The sequence below is a fragment of the Dioscorea cayenensis genome, unplaced genomic scaffold (assembly GCF_009730915.1).
Source record: "Dioscorea cayenensis subsp. rotundata cultivar TDr96_F1 unplaced genomic scaffold, TDr96_F1_v2_PseudoChromosome.rev07_lg8_w22 25.fasta BLBR01000237.1, whole genome shotgun sequence".
Lineage (NCBI taxonomy): Eukaryota > Viridiplantae > Streptophyta > Magnoliopsida > Dioscoreales > Dioscoreaceae > Dioscorea > Dioscorea cayenensis.
Genome location: NW_024086628.1, coordinates 37,990 through 55,074, shown reverse-complemented (window position 1 = coordinate 55,074; position 17,085 = coordinate 37,990). Strand labels below are relative to the sequence as shown.

At 32.5% G+C, this 17,085-nt stretch overlaps 2 protein-coding genes across 3 annotated transcripts; both read right to left on the bottom strand.

The window, feature by feature from the left end:
- Positions 1-4,217: 4,217 nt before the first annotated feature.
- On the bottom strand, positions 4,218-7,074 carry LOC120253888. The gene is made up of 3 exons (XM_039262092.1): positions 6,942-7,074; positions 6,701-6,774; positions 4,218-5,010 (listed from the first exon to the last, which is right to left on the bottom strand). Exons 1-3 carry the CDS (start codon positions 6,959-6,961, stop codon positions 4,316-4,318), a joined length of 789 nt encoding a protein of 262 aa, XP_039118026.1. The 5' UTR covers positions 6,962-7,074; the 3' UTR covers positions 4,218-4,315.
- Positions 7,075-10,373: 3,299 nt separating this feature from the next.
- LOC120253891 (histone deacetylase 8) lies at positions 10,374-13,422 on the bottom strand. Of its 2 annotated transcripts, XM_039262094.1 has the most exons (4): positions 13,358-13,422; positions 12,253-12,569; positions 11,564-12,144; positions 10,374-10,824 (listed from the first exon to the last, which is right to left on the bottom strand). In XM_039262094.1, the coding sequence occupies exons 2-4, from the start codon at positions 12,536-12,538 to the stop codon at positions 10,522-10,524; spliced, it is 1,170 nt and encodes a 389-aa protein (XP_039118028.1). In that variant the 5' UTR covers positions 12,539-12,569; positions 13,358-13,422; the 3' UTR covers positions 10,374-10,521. The 2 variants fall into 2 exon arrangements, with proteins under 2 accessions (XP_039118028.1, XP_039118027.1); XM_039262093.1 differs by lacking the exon at positions 13,358-13,422 and having other exon boundaries at positions 12,253-12,633.
- Between the last annotated feature and the right edge of the window lie 3,663 nt (positions 13,423-17,085).

Sequence of the window (17,085 nt, the reverse complement as noted above, 5' to 3'; positions counted from 1 at the left end):
GTCCAAACCTTATATACATTTATCAGTTTTTTTTTTAACTAAATACAAAACAAAACTGATGGAAATACTTTGAAAAGATTTTTCTTCTGCAAACTGGGCACGCTACGTGCGTTAAACGAGTACACATCACTAGAAATTATCTTTAAAAAATTATTATTTTTTTATAAAAAAAAATCAATTATTTTTATAAAATTTATAATAAATAATCACGTGGGTTTATATAAGTGATTGGAGTTTGAATCTCTCAAAAAATTAATTATACATTTAAATTTTTATATATATTTAAACAAATGTATTCCTTTTACAATCTTGCTTGATTCTAGTTTAGAGTCCGAGATCCCAAACCATTAAATCAAAAACCTAAGATATATATATATATATAAGCGAAATAAATTTTTTTTTAAAAAAAAAATTCCATTCTCCTCCAAACCTGTGGGTTATAAAGCCAAAATAAAAAATATAAGAAATAAATAAAAAAATCTATTCTCCAACAAACAATCATTGTCCTACATAATACCTTGTGATTTTGATTAATTTAAGATAAAATGATATATTATTTAATTAATGTTAAATGGTCTTATGAGTGAGTTTCAATGCTTGAAAAAGGAGGGGAAAAGGGGAAAATAAAAAGAAGAAGATAATTAAAGAGTCAAGAGATATGGATCTTGATTGGCGGTGGGGAAGAAAAAAGTGGGTCATTGTTCATTGATGTTTCTTTGTTGGTGTTAGAATTATTTAGGGTTAGGGTTTGGTAGGACTAAATGAGAAGTGAAAAGAAGAGAAGAGGACCATGGTGCTTCTTTTCTTTGTATTTGATTGGATTCAAACATTGCTTGTGCCCTTGTTTGTTTGATCATGTTTGCCCTACAATATTTTTAACATTACATTGAATTTTAGGGACCATTAGGGCTCACATTCTTGCATCATGGAAACCCTACCCTTGTTCCTACTTATCATCTTTGTTCCGTGATACCTATAATTATTTTAATATATATATATATATATATATATATATATGACTTGTCCAAAGTGTGGGAATTCGTCTGCTATTATTTTGATAGGAGACCTTTTTTTTTTCTTTCGTAAGAATTTAAACATAGTCGTGTATATATATATATATATATATATATATTTTATAAAATACAAAAAGTGTGTGTTAGAAATATACACAGATATAAAGTAAGCTCAACAAACACTTATTATATGCTCACCTTGAGTGAGTTTTGAGATTTGATTTTAGGTCTTTTCGGTAACAAACACTTTTGACAAAAGACCCCACACCAATAAGGTAAAATGTTGTTGGTCTAAAATTTTTTTTTTTTAACTTGAAATTTTAATTAATTTTTGAAGTTTGTTATAGAAAAGAAGGGAAGAATAGATAAATATAATCGTGTGACTAACCATTGTAATCCATTTCATTAATTTTTAACTTTGATGGATTACTGATTTATATAATTGGGATTACTAATTCACAAGTTACTTCTCACAGATCCCTATCATGTTAGTTTGAGTTACCTTTTGTGTATGTATGCGTGTATTTTTCACAAATGTTGATAAGTTATGTGTCAAGATGGATACACAAGGGGAACTAAGTTCTACAACACCTATACCCTCTACCTAGGTAAGTAAAGGTTCAAATCCGTCTCATAAGCTCTTTCTTGGGGCAAGGGTTGAAGGGGGTTTTGGAGGGTTTTAGAAGTAAGGATTCTCTCAACCCTTGCTTGAGGAGAATGGTTAGTGGAGGGAGTAAAGGTTTATGAGATAAATGGAGGATTAAAAACACCCCATTTAACAACCCTTCTAATTTGGAGGGTTGAGAATGGGTTGATAATTTTATGGACAAAAATGCCTTATAATAACTTTATAATTACTAATAATACTCTTATATTTTGGGAGTGAATAAAAAGGCAAAAAAAACTCAGCATTGAGCTTCCTTTCCTTCTTTCATCGCCAGTGATCCATCGGAATCTCTTGTTATAAATTTATCGGACAAAAAAATATTCTTTATTTATATTTACTAATATATATGGGATTGTATAAAAGATTTGAAAATATTTATATAGAATTTTTTTTAGGTCACTTAATCATTTTTCTAGCAATACTTAATTGAGATTATTGATTAGAATTTATTTATTGATCAATTATTGATCATAATATTATATTTGAACTTTAAAGGGTATTTTGGTAATACAGTGTATAAGCTTCCTTTCCTTTACCTTTGCACCAAACAAAGAATGGGTTGATTGCTTCCCTTCTTTTTCTTTCCCTTCTCTCCCATTAACCTTATTTTATGAACCCTTCCTAAACCTCATCCAAACAAAATTTAAATGGGACAAACACTCTATAGACATAATCTTTTGTGCTTTTTCAAATTTTTCTGTTGTAATACTTTTTTTGGACAATATAAACATTTTTTATTAATCAGTCTTAACTATGTATTGAGACTTGAGAGTGAGACAAACCCCTATTATCAAGCCTCAACTATGCATTGGGAGAGAGTCAAACTTTTAATTTTTTACATTAGAGTTAAATGTCTTAACCGCACCAACGATCAATGGTCTATTGGCAGTATAGTCCTTATCGGAACCCTTCACAAGTGAGAAGAGATCGAATCATGGGTGAGAGTACATTTTCTGGGAGTCTGAGTAGTGGTGATGTACGAGTAATTATAGTGACAATGTGTGTACAGCCCCAGCCCCAGCCCCTTGGACAAAAAAATCTTAACCGCTTGATTATTATAGTAGTTTTGGTGAGCGTGTTTGGTGATTGCAAGAGTGCTCATAAATTCTATTTAAATTTTTCATCTTCAACTATATATATGATAAAATGAAGTTTAATGTGCCTGGTTCTAGGCTCGAAGATTGGATTCTTGGACATTAATGTTGTTGAGATATTATCATGATAAATAAATAAGAAATAAAGAGAAAAAAGTTAAAATTAATTTTTAGTGAAATGAAGACAAATATTGTAAGTATTTGTTTAATTTATTTCAATATTTAAATAAAACAAACTTATCATTTAGTGTATTAAGAGAAGTTTATTTGGTAATTTTATTTTACATGATTATTATGTTAAATATTTAGTTATTCACTCAACCATAAACTCTTTAACTCATGGTTTTTATATTCATAATTAATGTTATCAAGATAACTAAATCCAATAGAAAATGTAAAACTTTTGTGTGTTTACTCCCCCAAACAATGCATTTTATCACAATTACCATTGAATTCCACTGCCACATGACATGGGGTCCCTTTTCTTCCTTTTTTTTTTAAACATTTTTTTTTTCTTGGTGATGTATTCTCGTCCACATGGTGAAAGTTTATGGTGCCTGCAAACCATGATCCAACATGATTTCACTTATAAAAAAATCAGAGAAAATGGCAGGATTACAAATTATCCTTTGTACATCCACATCATGCTAACCACCCAGCATTTTCAACCTTGACTTCAATTTCATTTTCCTTTTTAATATATTGAATGATATGAGTGGGACGGTGCAGATGTTTTAACTTATGCATCTTCATTACATTATTATTTTTTTTTCTGTTGAATATAAATGATGAACTTAAGTCTCTGTACAATAATAATAAAATAGAAATTAGAAACTCAATGTCTTTTGTCCTTGTTTTTCCATCTCAGCATCTAGAAGTTCAAATAAAGAAATTTTGTTATTCAAAGTGTATCAAACTTTTGTTGGACATCAAAGTGTGCAGCACAAAACTAATATTGAAATTTCCTTTTAATCTTTGACTGAGTTATTTTTGAAAATCAGGAGCTCTAAATTAATCTGGATTGGAGCGAGATACAGAAAATTTTATAAAATGTAGACATCTTTCAACATATGTTTTTTTTATACATAAAAATTTAAATTTAAAATTATTTATATATTTGAGTGCTCTAAATCATTACCACTTGGAAGAACTAATGTTGGCTTACTAATACTGAAAGTTTGATGTGCAATTAACATGACTGTCACTAAAGGTAGTTGGCTTGTCAGGCATGCAATCAAACTTTGATTCAAGACAAGACATTAAGTTTTAACAAGTCTTAATCTGCCAACTGGTCACAGAAGGAGAAAATGAGCTTTCAATTCTTGTTTCCAGATTGAGAAATCAATATCACACAAATGTGATCCAAGTTTAACAGAAAACCAACTCATCTGGCTTTGACAATTCCAGATTGCAAAGTCCTCTAATTTTCGACCAAAAAATGTATACTGATCAAATAAATGCATATTGTTATTATTTATTATCATTGTTACTGCCGGAAGGTCAGATACAACCGAAAAGTCATAAACATGCATCGGGCATAGCTAGGGACGCATTGCAGGTACAAGTTGATGATTACTGTTTTGCTCGACCAACTGCACCCTGCCGGCAGCCAAACCTGCGGTCAGATCTTCCACCGTCAATTTTATGACATCCCTCCTGTTGCCGATATCAGCAACATAACGGCTGGCGCAGTAGACTCCAACAGCAGTTACAGCAATGCCATAGACATTAGTCGTAAGAAGCCTGAATGGTGTTGAAAGAACAGCTGCAAGGGGGCCGCCGACAATTGATATTGTCTGACCGCTCTGCCCAATAATGCCTTGCTCCACCACAAGAAGACCGGTTTTGCAGTAAATGGCAAAATCCTCACAGTTGCTCTTGAAAACATTGTAGCATCGGAAGCCATTAGTGAGTAAATGAGTTGCTCGGTGCACCACAATTTCATTTGGGTCTGTGACTGCAAGTGTGCATGTGCCACCACGGGCTTTGGCAAGGAATAGGGCGGGGCTCACTCCATACTCAAAGCGATATAGAACACCACCAGCAAGAAAACAGTCGAGGCAAGAGCAAACAACTCCACTAGATTCATCAGATTGGGAAGTGCAGTTTGGGCAGGGTTCCGACCTTTGAGTAGGAGCAGAGCTTATAAGGATGAGGTCGAGAACAGTGCCCGTGCCTACTTCTTGGCCACGCCCTCTAGTGAAGTGGATCACTTTGTTATCACCCACATAAATACCTGTTCAGCGACAATGATATACAAAGTCAATAGCCAAAGACAAACTAGGAACTCTATCATATATGAGAAATCTTACAAACTAAACTTTCTAATGCTTTGACAACCATTACAAGTATGCATAGTTGCTCGACATATTATACATAGAGAAGACAGGAAGTAGAAATATATAATGTTCAACACAGCACATTCTTTGAAGTTGAAGAGTTATTACAACAAGATATCTCAGAGAGGATTAAGCCTCATTTGATAACACCTTCTCAAAGTTTTTACTAAACATGCTCTCTCATAATCATAAACACTTTGGCAAATGGATTAATGTAGGGTAATTCATGAATTAGTTGCCAAACAACCCTTTAAGCATACTAGCATAGTGATAAGTGAAAGGATAGCTATCATGATCAACCTTGGGTATCCCAGGGTAAAGATGGATAAACTGTTATTGTTTCAAACAAAAAAAAAAACAATAATAATAATAATAATAATAAAGAATTATTCACCTTCATCTACATTTCAAGTATAAAGCTTATACTCCACATTTATCTTCTATTTTGCTTAAGCATACTCTTCCTTTTATCCAATTTCTCTTATCTATATTTACAAACAATGTTGTTTTTGAAAGGAAAATCGTTTGTTACCCTCATGAACACATTTCCTTGTATACCCCCACAAAAGGCTTCTAGTTGTTATATCTCTACGAAAGAGGGAAAGAGAGGGACCCATGAAAGACCTCCATTTGTCTATATCAATATACTTATGATTAAAAATAAACTTAAAATTCTATAAAAAAATATCGATTTTCCCATTCACTTCCTCTTTTCTTTCCCCTTATGAGAGAGATAGATTTGATCTTTTATAAAATATTTTAGTTGACCTCTAAAAGAGGAGTATATAAACCCAAAAGATTTTTTATATAGTTATAGTACCATCAGATAATATTATCACCAACCACATCAAACTTTTAATTTTCTCAGCTTATACTTTTTTGAAAGGAGTTGATAAACCATATTCATTAAATTTTCCAATCGGCTTGTCCATTTACCGAACACAACCTGAGGATTCAAAAATTTTTCTTATTTTCTAAAACGCCTTCCTTCACCTTTATATGCAGTCTTGCAGCGTTGTTTTGATAACAGTAGAGAGAATTATGTAAAAAAAAAATGCTTCATTCCCATAATTTAAACTAACGTCATGACCCCATGCATGCCTACTTTAATTATCATGAATCAAACAAGCAACACATCTAACAATTATTCTTGCTTCAAATGCTTCAAAATACCCTTATTAGTTGATCACAACAGTCTCACTCATTCCACATGTCCTTGAGAAAAATTCAAAGATAATTCTCAACAATGACTGCATAAGAGTTCACTCAATTCCACCATTGAGTTTCAATATAACTCTACTACCTTCTAACCCATTAAACAAACAATGATCATGACCATTCAGAATAATGAACAATAATAATAATTAAAAAAAAAAAAAAGCCATTTTGAAGTTTTAACCATAAAGTTTCATAAAAAATTTCAATATCCAAAGAAATCCAATATCTTGTGTTTATGTTTATGTTTGTGCATGTGAGTGAAAGAATCTAGTACTTCAAATAAACATGTAAACATTTATCAAAAGATTACCAAAAAAAAAAGGAAAACCAAATGGAAATTCACTAATAAAATGGAAAAAAAAAACAGACCATGATGAGCATAAACATAAGCAGTGCGCCAAGAGTAGATGTGATCCCCTGCCTTCAAGCTCTCTCTCCCAATCCTTCACATCCATCAACAAGTAACCACCCAAAAACAAAGAGAACAAATCAATCCAATAGCAACCAATAACATCATTCTACCATTCATTCTACTCCAAAAACAAAGAAAAATTTGATCTTTTTCATCAAATCAAAGACAGAACGATGGAATCAGGGGAAAAGGCAAGACCTGTTCGACAGAAGCCCCATCACCGCGAGCACGAATCTTGATTTCGATCTCGCGGCCGCCGAGAAAGAGGGAAAGGGGGAAGAAAGAAAAAAAAGGAAAATTGAACAGATGGAGGAGATGTTGAAATGACGAAAATGCCCACATGAGGTGTGATATGATTTTCTTTCATTGTTTTAAGACTAGACTTAACGGCTAAGTTACTGACGCATCTCCCAACCATATTGCTTATTAATTTGAGCTCATATTTTTTTTGTGTTTTAATTTAACTTTATTTTATTTTATTTTTTGAGTTTTGGAAGTTGGGATATCACAAACTTTATTATTTACATACAAATTTAATTTTAAAATATTATCTAATTATAAAAAAAAGAAATTATATAATATAAATAATTATGATTGAGATTGTTCAAAAGTTGAGCTACTCACTTACAATAATACATCGTTGATATTTCAATAATATATATATATTATAGTGATGATTAAGAAAAACGTGAGTGGAAGATTTTAATTTTTTTTAAATTTTTTTAAATTATAAAAAAATTCAATCAGCATAAATCCAAAGATCCACTCTCTCAAGAAATCACGCATAAAGCAACATAGCTTGCGTCCACTGCACCGTATTCTTCATTAAGTGTAAAATTATAAAATAAATGATTTAAAATATAAGCCACAAATTATATTAAAAAAAGACAACAAATACAAAATCTCACATTCAAATCAGAATTAACTAAAAAATTAAAAATGATACAAGAAGGGACCATGATCGCTAGGGTGATTAGGAGACTAATTAAAAAAAAAATTATTATTATTATTATTATTATTATTTTAAATATGGTGGATAAATCACAAATTTATTGAAAAAATATTATTATTATTATGTTATTTAAATCTTAATCTCTTATATAATTATAAAATATTTTTAAATATATCATTTATAAAAAGAGTACATCTGATATAGTTATTGTTTAAAAAGATATTAATGAATAAAATAGTTTAAATATTTTAAAAAGTTATATTTTTTGAAAAAAATGATTAGTTTTAATACATAACAAACAACTATTTTATGTTTTTTAAAATAAACAGAAGATCAATATCTATTTTTTCCTCAATCTTAGTTTGACTTCACTGATGTGTTTGGTGAAAAAAGCCAAAAAAATACTTTTTATTCACTAAAGTTATTGGGGATTGAAGTCTACAATAATCTCAAAAGACGAAAGGGCAAATAAGACTTTCCAGAAGAGCGTTCAAGCTTTTTAGAATAGCGTTCACCAACATGTTTTAAAGCTTATTCATTATCTACACAGGTTTTCTATCAAAAACAAATTTCCAAAAACAATTAAGCTTGGAGATCATCCTTTTGTGATAACTTAAGCAAGAGAGCATCATGCTTTTTTGACCATGTCCATAGTTGTACTAGCAGACTCAACCCACACTTGAAAAAGAATCAATGAAGTGGAGCCCACATTTGAGGATATAAATAGAAGCCTCTATTTTAGTCCTTTTCTAATTAAAAGCTACAAATAACTTCAGAAGTAACATATGATCAAAAATTAAGGAGAACAAATTGAGGTGGATTCTAACGATTATTAAAAATATGATTTCTTTTTTCTCAAATGAATTGTACCGAAAGAGAGAGTTAGAGTGAGGAGTGAGAAGAATAAATATTGAGAAAGATTTTTGAATAATAGACGATAAGTCGCCTACTAAAGCAGATCTTAGAATCCCGGGATGTACGATGTATATGATACGAGTATGAGAATAGTATAAGAATCCCGGATGAACAATGTATGAACAGTACGGGGGGAACATTACTGTTAGGGAAGAGATTTGAACCCATGACCTCCCCCTTACACTTTGATATCATACCATTAGGCTATCCAATGTGTGTTTATGTATTCTTATACAATTATGCCTAAATGTATGTAATTACTAAATATATATAGCTATAAAATATAATCAATTACCAAAATATATGAAGCTACCAAATATAGATGGATACATAAAAGATATGCCAATATTGTCCCAATAAAGAGCTATCTAATATGGGAATCCAATTTAGTCTCCAAGTAGACCTATTTTTGAAAAATCTAAATATGTACCTAAAGCAGTTTTATATTCAAATAGTGAAAAGCAATTCAAAAGCAAATTGTCTATAATTTTTATGGAAACATGGCAAAATACACATATTCCAGTAAGTAGGTTATTACAATTTCTCTTAGAAAGGTTATTCAGAGTCTAAATTTTATTATCCAATGTAAACCAACTAAAAAAAATAGTTTTATAAGAGCAAGGACTTTTCTGAAAAGCTGGTTTCAAAGGATATCTGGTATCATCATCATTGCGAAAATGATAGAGAGATCTAACTCAGAAATTACTTTTGCTTGCGAGACTTTAAATTTTGGGATTTTTTTTTTTTGTTAAAAAATGAAAAATTGTTTGAAAGAGCTTATAGCTAAAAAAGCTAAAAAGGTTAATTTAAATAGTAAAATAAGGAGGAGGATGTTAGGGTTTAAATCATATTTAAAGTAGTTGGCGGTGATGATTCAAGCAAAGGTCTGGCTACATTTCTGGAGAGACACTATCTTTTCTTTAAGCCAATGATTATTCTGAAATTGAAATGAAGGCCATACCCCAAATGTAGGGTCAAATATATAAACAGAAAAATAAGTGAAGTATGAAGAGCCACCACCCAAAAGAACAAATTTTTCATGTAGGAGTGTCGGTGGAGATTTCAAGGAGAAAATAGTATTTTTCTAGGCTACATAAAATTGATTAGATCAAATCATAAATTATATTCCTCCAAAGATTCAAATCATAACAGCAAATAATATGTTCAATGAAAGATAATAGTAAATCCTGTTGCTTTTGAGTTATATATAACACAAAAAGTATATGTATTTGTAAATACATATTATTGGTAATTGCATTAGGAGATTTAACGATTTGAATTTAGATATTAAAATTAATGTATTTTTAAATAATGGAGGAAATTTTAGATGAGAAGAAATATATGGAAACTTGGATAAAAATGTCTAGATATTTTTTTGTAAAAAAAAAATTTCAATAAAACAAAAACCATGTAGTTTCGTAGCTTTGTATGATAGAAACAATTATTTTTTTTGGTTTCGAAGATAAGTGGTTATCTTCAAAATTTTAAAAAAACAACTGTTAACTATATTAACTCTTATTTATTTAGCATAAGCAAAATCATTAATTCATTTAAAATTTATGCCATAGTAGACAATTAAATTAAAGTTTCTATAATTTTAGGTATAAATCACCTAACTTCATTGTCCAAAAATAAATCACCAACTTTTTTTTTTAACAATGTGCGCAAACCACCATATACATCTATTTTATTAACAATTCAACTATGCATTGAGAGTTGTGACTCATGATTTTTGAATATCATCTTGGTAAAATAAACATAACTAAATAAAAACAATTTTTAGTTTCATTTATCATATTTGCAAATCTTAATAACTTAATACAATCACCCACCAACATAAACAAAATCAAAACACAAATACAAAAGAAAACATAGTCAGATATAGCAGCCCCACAAAATGCATCTAAAGCCTCAGGACTCCTTCATGAAGGGAACATTGTCTTTCCAATACCTCTGAATAGCATCAACAACCTTCATAGAATAAGCACTATCTTCAGGATAATAAGCAACCGGATCATCAAGCAAAGCATCCTCAAGATCAAGAACCCCTTCCAAAGTTGCATGCAAACAATAAGCAGAATAAGTCACATGATATCCTCCTTCCTGCACAATCAACACTTTTCCATCTGCAAACTTATTAGCAAGACGCCGAATGTTCCGTCCAATGCTCCTATACCCTTCCATTGTCAAACATTGTCTTCCATTCGGATCAAACTGAAACCAAACCATAAAATTTTCAAACACATATAAGTGACAATGATAACAGCGACACAAATTCTAAAATAAATAGTGTAGAACTCACTCCACTAGAATCTCATTTTCTAACACATATTAATGACAATTATAATGGCTACACGAATTCTAAAATAAAGAGTGAGTTTCACTCACTAGAATCTTATTTTCGAACACATATCAATGACAATTATAATGGCTACACGAATTCTAAAATATAGAGTGAGTTACTCACTACACTAAAATCTTATTATCGAACACATATCAATGACAATTATAATGTCTACACGAATTCTAAAATAAAGAATGAGTGATACTACACTAGAATCTTAATTTCGAACAAATATCAATGATAAGTATAATGGCGACACAAATTCTAAAATAAAGAGTGAGTGATACTCACCACACTAGAATTTTATTTTCCAACACATATCAATGACAATGATAGCGGAGGCATGAATTCTAAACGAAAGAGTGAGTGATACATCACTAGAATCTTATTTTTGAACACATAATATCAATGATAAGTATAATGGAGACACGAATTCTAAAATAAAGGAGTGAGTGATACTCACCACACTAGAATCTTATTCTCGAACACATATCAAATGACAACGATAACGGATACACGAATTGTAAAATAAAAAGTGAGTAGTACTCTTATTTTTGAGCACATATCAGTGATAATCTTCTAAAATTAAAAAAAGTGAGTAGTACTCACCGCGCTAGAATCTTGGCCGAGAACAAGAACAATTAAAGAGGGATTGAATTTATGCAAAGCCGGAACGACAAGCTGATCCATAGCATAAGCATAGCCCTCATCTCCAGTGCCATTAGGTAAAGGTACATTGAGATTATATCCAAAGCCATCACCTTCACCAAGTTCATCCACAGTTCCACTCTGTGGATGAGACTTGCCCCATGAACCATGATTCATGTGCACAGAGATAGTGAGAACTTCACTGCAACTATAAAACCCTTGCGCCGTGCCATTCCCATAGTGCACATCAATGTCGATTACAGCAACTTTTTGACAACCGGAGTTTCTAGCGACCTGAATTGCGACGCCGGCGTTGTTCAAGAAGCAGTAGCCATCAGCCTGAGAAGGTTGCGCGTGGTGACCCGGTGGGCGAACGAGCGCGTAGGCGAGCTTCGCATGCCCATCAAGTATTTGTTTAATTGCCGATATGGTGGTTCCAGCGGCGATGAGTGCCGCGTCCCATGATCCGGGGTTTAGGAATGTGCCAGCGCAGAGCTCTTTCCCTCCGGCTTCATTGGCTTTCTCTAGTTCCTCTATGTACTCTGTTATTGTACGTTAAACCCTAGTGCTCATGAGGTGTTCGACGAAATGTCACACAGAGAGAGAGAGAGAAAGAGAGCAAGAGAGCATATATAAAGAGTGAAATGAACCTGCAGTGTGGAAGAGTTGGAGCTCCGAAAGGGTTGCGGATCGGCCGGAGTGCCAGGAAATGAAGGGGGAGATGGGGCCTTTGCGGAGGATGGAGACTAAGTTGCGGACCCGGTCGGCGTTTTCTGGGTGCTTGTCGAGGACGTCGAGGAAGCCTGGATCTATGCCGGAGTCGAAGACGCCGGTGCCGGTGTTGTGAGCGAGCATGCCTTCGTGCCAGAAGACGTGAATCATGTCTCGGCGCTGAGACGAAGATGATGTCGATGATGACTCGGCCTTTGACGCCATTGTTGGGTTTTGTGGTAACGTTCGGTGAAACCTGTTCATGTAGAAGGCTGACTACTGTTTTATGGTGTTCTTGATAAAATAATGAGAAATTGTTTATATCATCTCTCTAATTTTGTCACTTAATAAAAAAATCCATCTCTCTAATTTTGTCACTTTATAAAAAAATTCATGGATCATTTCACATTCTCAAAAAAATCTTTTTTTTTTTCTGACATCATATGATAGCCTATTTTTTAATATTTTTTGTCAGAAATACCATCAGAAATTTTAAATATCAACAACAAATATTAAACTAAAACGTTGTAGTTACATACAAACACACAATGTTAAATAAAAAATATAATTAATAAACGAAAAAAATATATTTTGTAAGCGGGTCAAAATTGGATTTTTAAATAAAATAAACTAATGCAGGGAATGAAAAATAAGTAAACTGAAAAAGAAAAGACTGCAAAAGAAATTGAAATATCAGAGGGACTACAGGGAATATTTGAAAAGTTGCAAGGACTAATAAATAATTATCACTAAAATAATTTATAATTTATTCATTATTTTTTGTAATAGTGAAATAAATTTTAAAAAATTAAAAAAAATGAGAGAACAAATCTAGGTGATGGATGAAATAAAACTTATATATATATATATATATACAAAGGTGTTTATTAAGAATATCAAGTTGCAATTTTAAAAAAAGTAATGTTATATAGCACTACATAGTCACACGAATTGGGCACACTATTCACATGGCCCACTTCATCTCTCTCCTACTCAGCATTTTATTTTAATGTTAATGTTATAGAAGAAAGAGTAACTACTTACTGGCCTACTTCATCTTCTCTTCTACTCAGCCCTAATTCCTCTTCTTCTCTGCTTCATCATCACGCTCCTCCATCATCGAACCTGTCGTTGGTCACCCGCCCGTCACCACGGTCCTCATCTTCGCACCATCGTCGGACCCATCGCCGGTCACCCACCCATCACCACAATCCTCATCTTCGTCGTATCATCGAACTCGTCGTCGGTCGCCGGTCACCCGCCCGTCACCCATAAGCCTGCAGACCTTCTTTTTCACACATATCAGGTTTGAGATTTGATATGTGTGAATGATGTTTGAAATTTGGTTTCTTGAGTTTTATGAACCAAAAGCATGTGCTTGTTTCCTTTATTTATCATGCAAAACTTTGTAGGAACCATGAATTAAGGATGTGAAGAGTCTTGGTCTCACTGAACTTTTTGTTGAGCATGTGCTCAGAAAACAGTAAAAAAATCAAAGAGCTATTATTCTTAGCATGCATTATATATAGTTAGTAGTAAATTACATGCTGAGTGAGTGATTATTAATGTTGATCTTTGAAAGAAGCTCTTAGAAACTCTTTCCCATTCTTAATGAAAACTAACAACCAAAATTAATTGAAAAGTAAAGGACACGATACAAGATCATTAAATTGATGACAAAGGGAAGTCATCATCATATTTATTAACTGGATACTTTTTCCAAAAGTGAACAATATATGCATCTTTGTGGGAATAGTCACATTACCATTCAATGCCTACATCTTTCCCTCAATTGAAGCTATATAGACTGGAAAGAAAGCAACGTAAATTTAGCTGAATTTTAGGCTAGCCTGCCAGCCATTCAATGCTTCGCTATGATTTTCATTTCATTGTAATTTTATTTACTTTTTTTAAGCAAACACTTAATTGTAATGTTTTGCCTCAATGATCATTACCATTGCTGAATTTTGTGCGTGAAAGTTGTGTTTGCACTCACTTGTATTTATCTATCATTATAGATTCCAACAAGGAAAATATGGAAGATTTAGACATTGGTTATTCTGAACGGGCCATGAACGTAACCATGGCTGGATCTTTTGGTGTAGAAACATTGAACAAAGAGAAAGAGCAATTAACACAACTAGAGGATTCATTGCCTAAGAAGATTGTGCCAACAACCGGTATGGTACTTAATTCCGAACAAGAAGTTTACAACTTCTATATTGAGTATGCTCGGCAAGAAGGGTTTGGTATTACAAAAAATTGTACAAGGTCAGGTGATGATGGAAAGTTGAAATACTATACACTTGCATGTGTAAAAAGTGGGAAAAGGATATCAACAGCAAAAAATTCTTTCAATCCAAGGTTATCCACCAAAACAAATTGTCAAGCCAAGATTAATGTGATTGTTGGCAATGATGGATGCTTTACTATTTCTAGTGTCATTTTGGAGTATAATCATGCACTGAGTCCACATAAATCTCGTTTCCAAAAGTACAATAAGAAAAATAGATGCAAATGTGAGGAGAAGGTTTGAAGTAAATGATCAAGCATGCATAAATTTAAGCAAAATTTTCATTCTTTAGCTGTTGAAAGTGGGGGATATGAAAATCTGACACAAACCGAGAAGGACTGTCGGAACTACATTGCAAAAGCAAGGTAGTTCAAACTAAGAGTTGGGGATGTTGATGCACTTGCAAATTATTTCTTGCGCATGCAACAGAGAAATTCTAATTTTTTTCATCTCATTGATATGGATGAGGAAGGTCGCTTGAGAAAACGTGTTTTGGGTAGATGCAAGTTCCAGAGCTGCTTATGAAGCCTTCGGTGATGTTATCTCCTTCGACACGACATACTTAACGAATAAGTATGATATGCCTTTTGCTCCATTTGTTGGTGTGAATCACCACGGGCAAACGATCTTGTTTGGATGCGGTTTATTATCAAAAGAAGATACTGAAACTTACATATGGTTGTTCAAAACTTGGCTAGAATGCCTGTCAGGTAAAGCCCCCAAAGCCATCATTACAGATCAATACATGACCATCCAAGGAGCAATTAGAGTGGTTATTCCAAATTCTCATCATCATCTATATCTTTGACACATTATGAAGAAGGTTCCCAAGAAGCTTGGTGGACTGACTGAATGTAAAGCAATAAAGAAAATTTTAAAAAGTATCATTTACGAAGCAGTTGATATTAAAAAATTTGAAGACATTTGGTTGATGATGGTAAAGGACTATAATGTTGAAAAAAATGAATGGATGAATTATTTATATAAAATTCGGCATAGATGGGCTCCTGTATATGTGAGAGGCATTTTTGGGCGGGGATGTCCATAACTCAAAGAAGTGAAAGCATCAATGCTTTTTTTGATGGGATATGTTAGTCCAACAATGTCATTGAAACAATTTGTGGAGCAATATGATAATGCGTTGAAAAGTAACATTGAAAAATAAACAAAGGCTGATTTTGCATCTTTGAAGTCAAGTTTTCCAATGCTAACTGATTGTTATTTTGAGAAGCAACTACAAGAAGTCTATACAAATGAAATCTTTAAGTTGTTTCAAGATGAGTTACGGGGAATGTTGTATTGTAATCTTACACTTATCAGATCAGATAGGGCAAATATGTACATTCCAAGTGACAGATATTTTCAGGGGAAAAGAAGGCAAAGTCAGAAGGCAAGTGCTATTCAATGTGTATCACAATGAAACAAAACTTGATATTAAATGCTCATGTAATTTATTTGAGTTTAGAGGAATTCTTTGCAGACACATTTGCAAGGTTTTGATTGAGAAGAATGTGAAAGAAATCCCGTGAACTAGTGAATTGCTATGATAACCCGCGAACTAGTGAGGAAAATGTGCGATACAATAGATGAGTTCTCATTTTTCTAAAGCTGTTGAAATTGGGGCCACCTTTGTGGAGAGATATAATTTTCTGATGAAATACTTGGATGAAGCAATAGAAAAGTTGATGGACAATGCACATTATTATGAGAGTCATTCTAATGAAGTTCTATATGCAATGTCTTTAGAAGAAGATAATGAGCAACGCCGAAGCACAAGTTCAAGTGTAAAATTTTGAAGTCCTCTAAAAGTACGGAGCAAAGGCTGACCGCCATCAAAGAGAAAGAAGTCTAAAGTAGAAGAAATGATCATTAGAAATAAGAAAAAAAGGTAGTTATATCCTATAAAAATTTTTCTTAATATCACAATTATTGTTTTCCTTAACATTACTATTAATTCTTTCAAAAAGCTCAATCAAAGGAAAATACTCAAACTCAACATGACAAACAAGCCGAAATTTGCACACAGGAAAGCATGGTAATGACTAGATATTTGAAATTTATATTTGGAAATTGTGTTCTATAGTTTTTTTTTAAACATATTGGAGTATACTTTTCCCTTTTAGGTAAATTCAAACTCTCTTTCAACTTTCAATAGCTTCATTTCGCTAAATTCGGGCATTCAGTCATTCACACAAGAATCCAATGTCTTCTTTATGGTATTCCAATTATTCCTTTCTATTGATTTATTTAACTATGACATAAATTTTCTTAATCAAGTTGACTGTCTAATTCTTTTAAATTTATCAACAGGGGAATACAGACCTAAGGTGACCAGAGCTCAACAATGTGTTCTATGTTTAATGGATGAGTTCTACGTAGGTGTTGTATGGTTTTGTCAAACTTAATGGATGACTTTTATGTAGTTTTTGTATGTTTTTGTGAAGCTTAATAGATGATTTTTATGTGGGTGATGTGTGGT

Excerpts from the sequence above, each read along its gene's own strand:
- LOC120253891 (XM_039262093.1), bottom strand. The coding sequence starts at position 12,577 with ATGAACAGGTTTCACCGAACGTTACCACAAAACCCAACAATGGCGTCA. Across the intron at positions 12,145-12,252 it reads CCAACTCTTCCACACTGCAG|AGTACATAGAGGAACTAGAG; the intron begins GTTCATTTCACT and ends GTACAATAACAG. Across the intron at positions 10,825-11,563 it reads TCGGCCAAGATTCTAGCGCG|TTTGATCCGAATGGAAGACA; the intron begins GTGAGTACTACT and ends GTTTGGTTTCAG.
- LOC120253888 (XM_039262092.1), bottom strand. The coding sequence starts at position 6,961 with ATGGGGCTTCTGTCGAACAG. Across the intron at positions 6,775-6,941 it reads ATGGGGCTTCTGTCGAACAG|GATTGGGAGAGAGAGCTTGA; the intron begins GTCTTGCCTTTT and ends ATGGATGTGAAG. Across the intron at positions 5,011-6,700 it reads TTATGTTTATGCTCATCATG|GTATTTATGTGGGTGATAAC; the intron begins GTCTGTTTTTTT and ends GTCGCTGAACAG.